The 14,107-nt window shown below is 45.9% G+C and overlaps 1 protein-coding gene across 2 annotated transcripts in view; it reads right to left on the bottom strand.

Annotated features, from left to right (window-relative positions):
• LANCL1 (LanC like glutathione S-transferase 1) overlaps positions 1-13,367 on the bottom strand; it is a 29,831-nt gene extending 16,464 nt beyond the window's left edge. Inside the window, exons 1-3 of one of the 2 annotated variants that reach the window (XM_054043879.1) lie at positions 13,281-13,367; positions 12,889-12,985; positions 8,881-8,998 (exon numbers count right to left, since the gene is read on the bottom strand). In XM_054043879.1, the coding sequence (XP_053899854.1) occupies positions 8,881-8,998; positions 12,889-12,969 (199 nt within the window). In that variant the 5' untranslated portion in view covers positions 12,970-12,985; positions 13,281-13,367. Of the gene's footprint in view, positions 1-8,880; positions 8,999-12,888; positions 12,986-13,275 lie in introns of both variants that reach the window. The other variant, XM_054043880.1, reaches the window with a different exon arrangement.
• Positions 13,368-14,107: the final 740 nt, after the last annotated feature.

Here is a 14,107-nt window from a genome sequence, read left to right as displayed (position 1 = left end):
TTTTTGGTTATTGCTAACTTGGACCAGATTCAGACCTGCGATCTGGAGGGAGAAAAGGCTTCGCACTCCCTCCATCAACCCTGAAAAGCAAACCATCCAGTGTCCTCCAAGCAGGAAGCTATAAATGGGGGGAAACCCACCTATAGTTGCATCTAGTAGAAAATATGAATCTGCTGAGATTAAACTGAGGATGGGGGGAATCATACACTGGGTTCACAAGATCATGTGCCTTTGTAATGTTCTGTAACACCTCTCAGCACCAGAATTCACACGCACCAAATGTGAGCAAAGTTGGGGGGAAAGAGGAGAACTAGTTGATTTCTCTTAAAGGGACACTAGCAACTTGAATTTTAAATAGTGTGGCCCAGCGGTTAGGGACCTGGGTTCTATTCCTGGCTCTGCCACTGGTTTGCTGGGTGACCTTTGGCAAGTCACTTAATTTCTGCATGCCTCAGTTTCCCCATCTGTAAACCGGGGATAGATGATACCACCTCCTCTGTAGAGGAACTTGAGCTCTATGGATGAAGAGTGTTAGCGCTTATCTAAGTATTATTATTAAAGTAACTGAGTTTTTCAAAGAGCATTTCTCAAGGAGCACACCTTCACTGATGTGTACAGAATTAAAAAAAAAATCTTTAATTTTTTAACTAGAGGTTTTCAGCTCTGTTCTTATAAGTCTTTCAAAAGTAACACCTCCAAAGATTATCAGACCCATCCCTCTTCCCATTCTTTTTGATGCACAAGCCTGCTTGCTACCCCTTCTGTCTCAGCTTTGCTGCAGCTCGTATGGGCAGGTGCCCTGCTGCATCTCAGGGGTGAAAAAATTCACAAAATTCTCTCAAACAAAATTCTCTCCTTTTGCTTGTCTCTGATAAACTGGTATCTTGGAGGGGCCGGGCCTTGGAGAGGGGCCGAATGAGGGCTAGTTAATGTTTGGTGTTTGGAGCACGTCAAGTAAAAATGTCATTTAATTTCACCATGAAGACAGAAGAAAGCTAAGCACCCTTTGAGCAGTATATCTCCAAGATACAGTCAGTAAAGGCAAAATTGCAGTTGACTAGACTCAGGGAGAATATTCTCTGTATTTAGTATTTTCAGTATTACTTATTTATGGTGTGATCCAAAGCCCACTGGAGGCAATGGAAAAACTTCTATTGACTACAATGGGCTTTGAATCATGCCCTGCAAGCATAGACCTTTTCTGAAACGTGACTCTGTAAAACAACAGGGGGGAAATCCATATTTTTTGCTTCTTACAGGTCTCTGTATGTGCTCAGTTTTCAAAACGATTTTTGATCACACTTTATAATGAGATCCTATTTATAAATACTGTAGTATATAAAAGGGTTAAGAAATGATTAGCTGTTTTCGAAGTATTACTCAATTGTCATAGATTGACAAAGAGTCCAACAGCTGACTTGGTTGCTTATACAAAAATGCATAATCATCTGTAACCCATGATGTGTTTATAGCCATCTATAATATATTACTCATGTCTAATGTGCTTATAATGTGCTATTAATCATTTATTAACCCTTTTCCAAACCATTTATAAATGGAACTTTATATTAAAGCGTGACAGTTAATTTCTTATTGTTGGCCCTGCAACGCAACACGTACTCAAAAAGTCAAACTGTATTCTTTCTATCTCACACGAAGTCACCAGTCAGAAGAATTCTGTAGGCCAAACCGCATCCTCCCTAACACCTGTGCAATCCGACTGCTGTCAATGGGATTATAGGAATGTAAATGACTGGAATTTACTACATATTTGTTGCCACATGAGAAGGAGTAGATCCAAGCTTGCGCTCTTGGCTGGGTTGACTCATCCAAGAGAACAGGAACAGAAATAAAAAATGATCATTGCTAATATAGGTTGCTAAAGGCAGTGGACAGGAATGAATACAAAGGATATAATTGGTGGTGTACAAAGGTGCCATTTTCACATCATTACTCTTCAGAGCAGAAATGCACTATAAGACCACCCCTTTGTTCCATCTGCGACCCAAACACTAATGTATCATCCTCCCTTTCCACAAGCCCATTAAATCCACAAATCCAATGGATTTGGAGAAGTGATCAGTATGGGACAAACCTACGCTCATACAAATACATGTACCCGTATCTCTCTTCTATAGCTTCACTTTACGGATAAAATGATGATGAATGGAGTAATTCAGCCATAGGAAAGACGCTCTCCCAGAGGTGAAAATGGTTAGGGGACCCAAGACACATCCCCATGTGACCTTGGGCAAGTCACTTAGCCCCAGATCCACAAAGATATTTAGGCCAATCCCCAGCAAAATCAGTAGACGTTAGAGCCAAAATACCTTTGCAGATTTGGGTCTTTGTCTGTCTGTGTGCCTCAGGTCCCCATGGGCAAGTGAAGACAATAGTACTGTCATATCTCACAGGGAAGATGTGAGGGATTCAGATACTACACGATAGGGGCAATGGATGGCTAGAGAGATATCTGAGTGTGCCATTTCTACAGTCCTCACTGCTGCCAGCCCTTTCCTCAGAACCCACAGGGTGGGATTCCCAAAGGTGATAAGTGCTGGCCTGGCTCTGCTCCCCCCCCCCCAAAATCAATTCAATGGAAGCAGAGCGAAGGCAATGCTGAGCATCTTTGAAACCCCCACTCGTAATGTTAGGGTTATCGGTCTGACTGGAGCAGAGACTAGCTATAATTGACCCAGAGGACTCAGCTGGCATCTGAATGGTATAGGGGTGACGGAACAGTTCAGCCATACATTTTATTCATTGTGGGACAATCTGTGGTGGTTGTTTTTAATACGTACTTTAACTTTTAAACACTCAGTCTAAAGAGCCAATGTTTTTCTCCCCCTTAAGATTTCTGAGTTTTAAATTTTTCTTAACAAGCAGCAGTTTTCCTTACAAGTGATGTGACTAAAGGACGGCATAACTCATCCTGACCTCCATAAAATGGCATTACTCATTTAGATTCTGCCTCTGCTTTCAGACTAACAAGCTAGTAACTATGTTGGGGACCATTTTAAATAGGACTTCTTATATTGACTTTACTGCCTCCAAAACCACAAAGAGCCTGAGATCCTAAATTAAAAACAAAGGATAGCTTCAGGATCACTGCAGCTCATGCCATCCTAGACCCTTCGTGGTCATGGCACAGTGCTGTCTGAGTACACACACAGGGAAACCCTCAGAGATACCAGGTCAGTAGGTATCAGAACCCAGACTCCCTCTGTATACCCCAGGCTTACCCTTCCTTCCAACCCCTGCACTCTACTTGGGACAGGGTGTAGAAACCCTATCCTGCTACCAGCCAACAAGGACTTGCAAGCCTAGACAGTGAGCAGAAGGAAGGCCACGAAAGCAGCTACTCCAGAAATAGGAAGGAGAGAGGCTGTGGGGAAGAAGGCTCTTTACTGAGACTTGTAGCTGTGGGTCTGGGGAACAACCCCTGACCTGGGGAATACTTGTGCATTTCATGTTGGTGTCTTATCTGCTTTTCTGGGATCTAGAGAACCCTTTTTCCAGGGGTCTTATGCATTGAGTTGTTATACTGCCCCTCAAAACACTCCCCTAGTAACTCACCTTCCAGCCTCCCCACACAGGTGCCCATTTTTGCTCCTCAACCTGCCCTCCATAGCTCTGGTAGCCTCTCTTTTGGGTCCAGATGTAGCCCATCAGTGAGCCTGTGTCCCCCTTGTGCCTGACCCGCAGAGGATGAGAGTCTGTTACAGCCCGCATCTAGAGAGACTGGCTTTCTAGACGCTTCTAGCTTTGGAGGTTCCTGGTTTGATGACCGGTGTTGGCCAAGGTGGCACTCATCCTGCAAGCACTTCTGGATTTCAGATCCCTGCGATCTGGGGCATGGGAGCACGTACCAGATTTCCCACTCCAGAGAATTCTAGCGATGGCAGAGAAGCTACTCTAGCCCCTGGGCTTTTGTCTAAGTCATTTACGGTTGCAGAGTCAGTGTAAGATGCCACTCAGTCAGACAGACAGACAGCATTTGCATCCACTTTGCACAAAGCGCTGGCCACCGATGAATTAGGCCCTTGGAGTCTGGATAACGGACTGTGTCTGAAACACTACACCTGTCCATCTATCCCTAGTGAAAGGTGGTCTCTTCACAGATGCTTGGCCCTCCCTTGTTGCACAGTAACTTAACCAAAAATAGTTTACCATACAAATCAGAAAGAGTGATTATCTTTCATCTTATTAGGGCCTAGCTCATGACCTTGCGTTCTTTCAGAGACTACTGGGAACAGGATGATGGTCAGCATTCCTCTGGGTCATATAACCCTCTGCTTTCCCCTGCAGCTCTCATCTTTTAAGTTCTCTGTCTCAGACACTGGTAACTACGGATATGGCTTTGGGGAAGGTCTGGCAAAATCCTGACTCTGGGGAGGGAGAGCCATTTCTTGGTAGCACACAATGCACCTTCCTTCCATACTTCCTCCCCACCAGCAAAACATAGGAGATACACATGAGCTTTGTGGTGTTATTTGTTTCAGAAGAGCTCAGGGTCCCAGAGGCAGCTGAGAACCACATGATAAACTAGCAGCTCAAAGGAGTGCATATATTTTCAGAGCAGCAGAGTAAACAACTGCTTGAAACCATAATAATGGCTTGGAAAGGTCAATATGTAAATTACTAGCATCCTGGGGCTACAGTTACTTGCCCTCGTTTTTTAACATGTTGCCTAACAAGCTTGAAACAAACACACATTTCAGGCATGTGATTCTTCGCCCTGTCTCCTTCTAGTTCAAGCAGACTCTCTGTAATGTAGCACCGTGTGTATAAATAGATGAGATGCCCAAGAACCCGGAGAACAGGTGGCTAGAGCAGTGGTCTCCAAAGTGGGGTGCAGTGCGCGGCAGTTTGGGCAGCCTTTTTTTTTTTGCTTGGGGCAGCAAAAATGGTAGAGCCCCGCCCTGCGGCGCGGCAGGGGGTGCATGCTAAAAATTTTTTACTGATAAGGGTGCGCGATCAAAAAAGTTCGGAGACCACTGGGCTAGAAGATCTGCAAATGCATAGGAGGGCCAGCTTTTCCTCGCTCCATTTCAGCTTATGGATCAGGCTCATAGACTTAGAGATACAGTAGGGTCCAGTGGCCAGGGGGCTGGATGGGGACTTGGGTGTCCTGGGTTCTAGTCCCAGCTCAGTCAGCTGGGTGACCTCAGATAAGTCACTTCTCCATTTCTCTTCCCATCCTTTGTCTTGCCTGTTTAGACTGTACACTCTTCAGAACCATGTCAATACACCAATTGCAGGGGGTTAAAAACAATTCAGCTAAGGACCAGTGTATCAGTTCAAAAGGGGCTTACCGCAGTTTAACTTAGATCAGTAACTTACATGCAGGCTATACAGATATCAGCCAGGCTTTAAATGCAAGTGTCCACACAGAGTTTTGCATCAATGTAGCTAAATTGGTTAAAATAAAACCTAAACCGTTAACTGCTGCAACTTTGGGCATAGACCAGGCTCGTGTGTCTGTATAGTGCCCTGATCTCTCTTGGAGACTGTAGGTGCTACTGCAATACACATTAAACCTTGTGCTCCAAGGGTGTTTGTTCATTACTTTGGATTAACACAGTACAGCAGCTTAAGCAAACTGTAAAGTTTCTGTTAGTTAGAGGCAGTGAAAATAGTGAAGTCCCTCCCCTTTACACTAGTGCTTCTTGGCACTAAAAAATAGGGTTTCCCTGACACAAACGCAGGCCAGTGGGATGGGGTTCTTGCACGTGTACAGTGAAAGGAATAGACAGAAGACATCTGAAGTCTAATTCCAGCATGTGCCGTGTATGCCTAGGCATAATGGAGTACATGCAGGTGTGCTACATCATACAGAGGAAGAATGTTCACTGAAAGCCAGAGCTATTCATTTCAAATATCTCTTATTAGCAGCCACAGAGTGCCGACTGATTTCAGACGCCTGGGTGATGATTTACATGAGAAGATACTCAACAAGCCTTTTCTACATAAGCAATTAAGAGGAAAAGCTGCTGTCATGGCCCAATTAATTTTCTATCCAGAAACAACGTTGAATAAATTAATCTAGTGACGATTAGCAGGGGGAAAATGGATACAGAATAATATCAGCGTGTTCCATTTCTCTGGCTGCGACTCACAGGAAATCCTTCATAGTCTTCTTCTAAATGACAAGCCCAGAAGGAATGAAAAGGGGAGAAGGAAGAATCCCTTTTGTGTAACTCCCTTCCAAATAAATATGGGTGGAAGTCCCAGCCATAGCATTGCGCATCATTTCATCCCTCGAATCATTTTCCTTCCTAACCAAGGCTTATAGGATGCTCCTTAAGGCTACCCTATGGAGGTATACGCCTTCCCTCCCCCACCTCGGGAGTTGAGCTCTTCCTCCCAATACACTATAGGAGTCTTGCTAATGTGAGCTATTTATCCTCTAACCCTACATACTGAATTGTACTGGTAATAGGCAGAATCCAATGTAACTTCAAATAACATGCCTATGCCCACTCCATAGGCCGCCATTCACTTATGGGACTGTCACATTAACAATAGATTTCTTGCACATAGTGCCTTTCATGCCAGGGGATCTCCAAGCATGTGCAAGCTGATGGAAATACAGGCTGTCCATGGGGATCAGATCAGCCACCACCAGGTAGAAATGCCGAAGGTGTTGAACAGCGACATCACAGATGAGTGCTGGACAAGAAGTTAGGGATACAGGGTGCATTACACTCCAGGAGGAACTTGGGTGAGGCCTCCTGAGTTGGAATTTGACCAGCATTGCACAATTAACCGTTTTATAAAAGTGCCTTGGAATCAGTAATAGTCACAAGTTGTCTGGGCCCCAGTTTGCCAATTCATTCAAAAGCTTGGCACCTCCAGCATTACTATGCCTTCTAACACCATGCTTGGGCACTCAACCAGTAGTGATTTAGCAAGGAATGTTCTCTTTAGTACCACTTTCTGTAGCACCTAGGCACAGAAGACCAAGACCAGCGTGAAGATCTCAGGATAAGGCAATATGGGTACAAGTATGGGCACTGCAGAGAAATTGGCATCCTCTGAATTGTCACCAAAAACCATATCACTGCTGTCAGGTGTGCGTGATGTCAAGTTTTCCACCATGGGGGTGCTCTGCAGGACTTCTCCCTGCAGAGGGGCTGCTACAGGAAGAACTAAGAAAAAGAGTTGAGGTGGGGAGAGCATGTGGTGGCAATGGAGGGCCCACCTGGCAGGGAACAGAGAGTCGGGGTTAGGTCCAGAGAAGGGGAGAATACAGGGAAAGCAAAAACACTCACACAAAGGAGAAAATGGGCAGAAAAGGCGTGATGGTGGCAGTCTTCTTCCTTGGCTCATTCTGTCTCGAATGCTATCTACCAAGGGAGCAGGCAGGGTTTCATCCTGAACACTACAGGCTGCTGCAATACCGGGGGGAAATGGTCTTAGGCTGCAACTATACTAAAGCACCATCCAGCTAGCACATTACAAATCGTAGCGTGCCCGCAGAAGCACGGGCAGTGGCAAGCAGCAGAATGGGCTAGCTGCCCTGAATGTGTGCCAACGGGGTCTGGGCAGGTTTGTCCTTGGGGCAGCTGGCCCATGCTGCCCGTGTTTCTGCGGGCACACGACAGTGTCGCGCACTAACTCTATGAGAGCTAGCACGAGTAAGTCTTCTTGAGGTGGGACTCACACCCTCCAAGTGTAGACGTAACCTTAGACTCTGACTTCTTTTTGTTAACCCAGACAAGCTTACGGACCAGTGGGATCAAAGACAAAGCCAGTCCTGGTGTAGGGACCAGTTACCTGATGCAGCCCCTGGTGCTTGTCATGGCCAGTCTGGCTACATTTCAGATCTGACTTAGAGGTAGAGCTATTTCTGGTAGCTTTGAGGAGAGAAATCAGTTCAAGGACAGAGTTTCCCCTGATTTATATGCTGTGTTGCATTTCTTCTCCCTCCCCCTCTCAAAGACACTGGGCCAGAACCAGTTTTGGATCAGTCGATTGGCATTAACAGGTAACCCAGAACAAGAGCAGGAACAGCATGGTGATCATGCTACATCACATCATAATGGTAAAAAATAAACGACCCTGAGAGATTTACTGGGACATATTTATATTTATATATTCCCTGATTTCAGTGCTTAGGCACCTTCCATAACCAAGCCAGTTACCCGTTATCTGCAGTAGGCAGAGGTAGCTGTGGACGGTGGCAATGGACGCTCCCACATGCTGGCCAACCCAGATGGTTCCATCCAAACTGGTGGGGCCACTGTTAAGGCTGAGAGGAGTTTGGTCTCTGTAGGCATGGAGCCTCTCCGCTGAGCCTGCCTATACAGTGCCGAGGGCAGATTCTGTCACGTGCATCCATGCCCACCAGGAACTGGACTGACACCCACCCGCTCACTTCACGTTCATCTAACAGCGGGTAGGGAGCCAGCAACTCTGTCACAACTGACTGGGTTGGACCTGAGCCAGCACCTTGAAGGTAAAAGCTCTGACGTTCAGCAGCTCCGCAAGGCATCTAACCCGCCAAGCTTTATTTGTAAGAGCACCTTAGCAGAACGGATCAAGAGCATGCCCCATATTGCAGTGCAGTGCCAAGGATACCTTGTTCCCACCCTCCAACCCCAGCAGCCAGAAATGGGGAGGACAGGTGGACCCCAGCTTCAAATGTAGGAGGTCTTTGTTAATTGCAAGAAGTGCCAGGGCTGCTTCATAGCATGAGTCTACACTGATCGTTTCTGACTGAGACCATGCATCATAGTCAATAAAGCAGCACTGTTTTCCTTTACTAGAGGAGGCAGAGGCTGGACGAGCCTAACCTGAAAAGGCAGCTAACAAGCAGATTTGCTCTGCCCCACAGAGCTGGCTAGTTCAAATGTCCTTGTTACGGCATTGCCCTACCTGCCCAGCCAGTGTAGCCAGTGCAGTCCCTGGGGTCGGCAGATTTCAAGCCTCTCTCCATCTGCTGAAGCAGCTCCCTGATCTTATTGTTCAGGCGCTGAGTGAACTCGGGAGTCAGCTGTGGATAGAAAAGAAATACCCTACATAAGTAAATATCAGCAAACAGATTGGGTGAGGGCTCATCAAATTGCTGCGAGCGTGCATGGCGGAGAGCAGGGATTACACTGGGGAACTGGGATTGTCAGTCAGTGAGTGTAGCCAGAAATGCTCAGTTTTGTATTTGGCTGGCAGTAGCAAAATGGACTGGAACCTCGGCTTGTTACCTCAGGGGCAGCCTTTTCCCACAGCTCTCACACACCACCTGGCCCTGGCCCACAGGTGAGGCTTGAGGAAGTTGAGAGTTTTCTTCCAAAAAGAAATCCCACTCAGCTCCACCCTGCTCCCATCCAGAATGTGGTGCAAGATGCAGCTCCTGGGGCTGGCTTTTCACTAACTGCCCTTGGTTAGCTAGCTAGATTCTCTGTCCTTAATAGGGAGACCAGACAGCAAATGTGAATAATCGGGATAGGGGGTGGGCGGTAATAGGAACCTATATAAGAAAAAGACCTATATAAAATTGGGACATCTGGTCACCCTAGTTGTTAAAGCTGTGGTACTGCAGGAGTGTCTGGGGTGTTGTGATTTAATCCTTGTATTTGTGAGGTGACAGATTGAAATCTCAATGCTGGGCACTTTAATAATAACAAATTGCATGGGCTTGATTCTCCTCATTCACACCAGCATAAAAATTCCACTGATGTCAAAGGAGTTACTCCTGCTGTCCACCAGGGCAAGATAAGATCTTAAGAATTCAGGCCCTAATTTGCGTAGGCTAAGCTTGACCTGTCTGTTACTAATAAAATGGGTTGTAGGAAACAATCCACGAAATGGAAATCCTTCCCTTTTCAACCTTCCACACCCAGTCTCCCACACGGCTAAACATGCTACATATTGACTTCTTTATATTTTAAAAACCTAGCATTCATCAAGGGATATTTGCTGTGGTTTTCCAAGCTGCTGGATTTTGGTACATGAACTGTAACACTTTGTTCATTCCCCTAAAGGCATATTTTAATTGCTTTGTCCTGGAAAAAAAAAATAATAATGAAACTAAGCAATAGGCTGGAAAAAATGAAATTAATTTGTAGAGCTTGGTTCCAATACTTACTACTATAACTGCAGCCCATTCATAGCACTGTTGGGATCACCACCTCTGGATCGCTACAACTGACTGAACAGGTCTATAGCGTAAGCCAGTCTAAGGACTGTGATATGGTACTGTATGTCACAAGATGGCATCACCTTATGCTAAAGCAGTGTTTCTCAAACTGGGGTTGCCACTTGTGTAGGGAAAGCCCCTGGCGGGCCGGGCCGGTTCGTTTACCTGCTGCGTCCGCAGGTCCGGCCGATCGCAGCTCCCACGGGCCGCGGTTCACTGCTTCAGGCCAATGGGGGCTGCTGGAAGCGGCGCGGGCCGAGGAACGTACTGGCTGCCGCTTCCAGCAGCTCCTATTGGCCTGCAGCGGCGATGGGGCAGGTAAACAAACCGGCCCGACCCGCCAGTGGCTTTCCCTACACAAGCGGCGACCCCAGTTTGAGAAACACTGTGCTAAAGTATCTACCATACTGTGTAGTTACATGCTTTTGTGATAATTCCAGGAGCACCCACCAATGTAGTAAGAGCCTTAAGCAATAACAAAGGGGTTTGTTTTAACAAGGTTGGAACGTAGTTGAGAGCTCAGATGCATCAGAATGTTTTATGCCAAGGCTTGGCTGTGTATGCACACACACACATACACTCTGCTTCCTACACACCTTTGCAGGGGGGCAATGTTTTGAAGGAAAGAGTATTTTTCTGTTTGGAACGTATGTAGTAAAAGTGATGGTATAATGTGGATGAGTATTATTAAACAGTGTGCCACAAGCATTCACACTGTACTAAGTTGTGTAGGCTAGAAAAGACAGCTGCACTTTAGGCAGACCCCAGCTCATCAGTTTAAAAATCTAACCATGTCACAATCCCTTCATTTCTTTTGGTAGCCTGCCACTTAAGTAACTCAGAGACTCTAATCCATGCTGTGGTCTTTGGGTTAATACATTAAAGAAGGCACATCTCTTGGGTCCAATCCCCTGAGCTTGAAGATTTTGAACTAGTTCTGCTTGTTTGAGTCTGTTTTCCAGAACCTGTCACAAAAAGCGCTTTGTGCAATAAATTGTGATTATTGTTTTTAGTCTAGGGAATGTGGGTTAGATACAAGAGATCTGCTCTGTTAAATCTGTGACTAAAGACTTTTCATATATATATATAAAAAATATGCTTCTAAAATTGCTGAGAGGATAAAAGTGCAGTGACTCAGAACTGATTCGTTGGAGTCAGACTCTGGAAGCAAATCTCAGTGAAACATTGTGGAATAAAAACTTCAGGTAGCAACACCGCCAAATCAAGATAAACACCAGATCTTTAAGAACTTCCAAATCCAGAGATATACGGTGAAAGCTTTTAAGGTGCTTCCTAGCAGTGATGAGATAGCAGATATGTTGCCCCTTCAACTGGGAAGACTTCTGTGGTTGTGCATACGCTGCATCCTCAGAAATGGGAGACTGCAAGTCTCCTCTGCCAAAGTGAAGCAGAAAGTATCAAGGCCCCTCTGTAATAACTACATGTCAGGGCATCTCTTCCTGGCTCTGAGATGCATTGCTCAAAAAATACAGAGCCAGTCTAAACAGGGTGGATGTGAGGCTGCCAAAGCAGACACCCCTGTGGTGTTTGAATGCTTCATCATCTTCACAATACTTAGCACTTACACAGTACATTTCATCTTCAAAGAGTATTACAGACATTAATTACTTAAGCTTCCCAGCACCTCTGTGTGGGAAGCTTTAATTTACTGATTGAGAAACTGAAGCACAGAGATTAAGTGACTTGCCCAAGGCCACTGATAGTCAGTGACCAAAATACAGGAGTTCCTGGCTCCCAGACATGCTCTCAGACCACACCTGCCCCCGAATGGCTGCAAGATCCTTTCATCTTACCTTTCCAGCTATTACCATAAAATGCAACACTGCTCCTAACCAAAGATCCATATCAACAGATATATGGGAATCGACTGGGAGACAGACACACACAGACTATACAATCTCTGTCTGTTTTTTACGCAGAATTACTGGGGCCTTATAAAGTCCCCAGGGGAAAGGGTCAGTGTTTCTGATTTGTGTCTGTATGGAGTGGAGTCTTGTCTTGTCTTGTCAGTATCCAATAAACCCTACAGCAAGTGGCAGTGGGAAAGCAAAAGCTTTGTTTATTTGCTTATAGTCTCAGGGTGTTTATCACACAAGTGAAGTCAGAATCCTGTTTGCAATGTCAGATAGCTGCTTCGGAAACTGGTTCTCTCCCCATATACATTCTCTTTTCTAAACTGTTAACACACCCCTTTGAACCCTCTCACAAGAGCTGGTGATTTGGATCACGCAGCACCAATGCCCAGGTGCATGGACTGACCTTTTTCTCCTGCATCCAAACCTCTAACCTACATTAGGATTTTCCCATTAGCCTTTGCCTCCCCCTTACAAAAGTTTAACTTGTCTCATGATTTCGTAGGATTAAACTAGACGCTATAGTTGTTTTCAGTAACTGGATGAGGTGGCTATAAATGGGGAAACTGTCCCAGAGGACAATGGCAGATACCTGGATGCTGACCTGGCTCAGGTAAGCCTACGTGAAGGCTCAAGGAAACTCATAAAAACATTTCAAAAAGAAATGTCCGAGACACTATTAACATCAAACGCGCAAGCCCTGTCTTGAGGCAGGTTAGGAGTGCAATCCCTGCCTTTCTCCGAATCGACCGGGCACTGCTCCCATGCCCCAGAAACAGGGGGAAGAAAAATTAAGCTCACATAAGCCCGTGCCACTTGTTAAGAAAGAAACACTCCAGCGCCGTAAAATTAAGTCACTTTAGAGCCCCAACTCACCCGCCCTGAAGAGTCAAAGTATCCTGTGGCCAGGGATTTGTCATAGTCTGCATAGGGATTCGGGAAGGCCCTTTGGGCCATAGTGGCAACAGCAAACCTGCAAGAGAGTGAAGAGAAAAAGCTGGGATCCAATTATTTGAGCAGGCTGAGGCTAGTGCTTCCTGCTATGACAGCCACCTGCCCCAGGCCCCAGCTTCCTATCAGCTGCAGAGCAGACAGGCCAGATTCTGCAGCTGCCCCCACATCTAACACACAGGAGAAGATCTCAGGGATCTAAAGATGCAGCACAAAAGCCTACAAACATCCCCCCCTGCCTCCTTGCTGTACAATACAACTCCACCCGGAAAACAGAGGGAATCGTTGATATGAAACCACGTTTCCCCCCACCTCACCCTGCAGCTCAGACAACAACAAGCAGAGATCTGACTTTTCCACCTCCCACTTCCTGCTACCAGAAGCCAATGAGAGCTCTAGAGAGCCTGGAGACCCAGCCACACACGCACACCCCCCTCCGGCTTCTTAAAGGGACAGGGAGCGAAGTCTACTTTTGCAGGGCTCTTTTTATGCCAATCCAAACTTTTGGGCAGTGTTCCCAGTGCTGAGCTCATGAAAGACGCTGAGCCCAGCTACCGGCCCTGCTCTGCTCTCCCCAGCACATTGTGTTCTGCCAATTTCCAAAGGTTTTTTTTTTTAAGGGGTAAGATGGGTTAAGAATAATTCATATCAAATAATCGAGAGAGCAATATGTTGATTATTTTTAGACAATGAAGTAAATAGCCAACCTGGTCTTACACGCATCCACAGCAGAATTTTTAACATTGCTTATAAGACTATTGCACTTGTCCCTTTCCTGGGGTGTATTAATGGTATTTTCTGTAAATTAGTGTCATGATTTGTATTACAGTAGTCCCAGCTGAGATCAGGCACCCTGTACATACATATACTAGGAGACAGATCTGCCCTTAAGAGCTGACAGTCTAAACAGAAATGGGTGTGGGGGGAAACTGAGGCACGGATGGGTGAAGTGTTACACCCAAGGTCACCCAGCAGGTCAGTGGCAGAGCCAGCAGCAGTTTAAGGAACTAGATCACTATTTTGAAGATGAAGATGTCTCATATTTGCAGTAGGTGGCTGGCCTTTCCAGCCTGTTATAAACCTCACATCTGCCCTCCTGCCTGGACCTCGATTCTCTGATCTGCTGCTGAAGCACTCCCAGCTG

Source organism: Malaclemys terrapin, chromosome 11 (assembly GCF_027887155.1).
Source record: "Malaclemys terrapin pileata isolate rMalTer1 chromosome 11, rMalTer1.hap1, whole genome shotgun sequence".
NCBI lineage: Eukaryota > Metazoa > Chordata > Testudines > Emydidae > Malaclemys > Malaclemys terrapin.
Note: the sequence above shows the minus strand (reverse complement) of the source record. Positions and strands in the feature narration are given on the sequence as shown.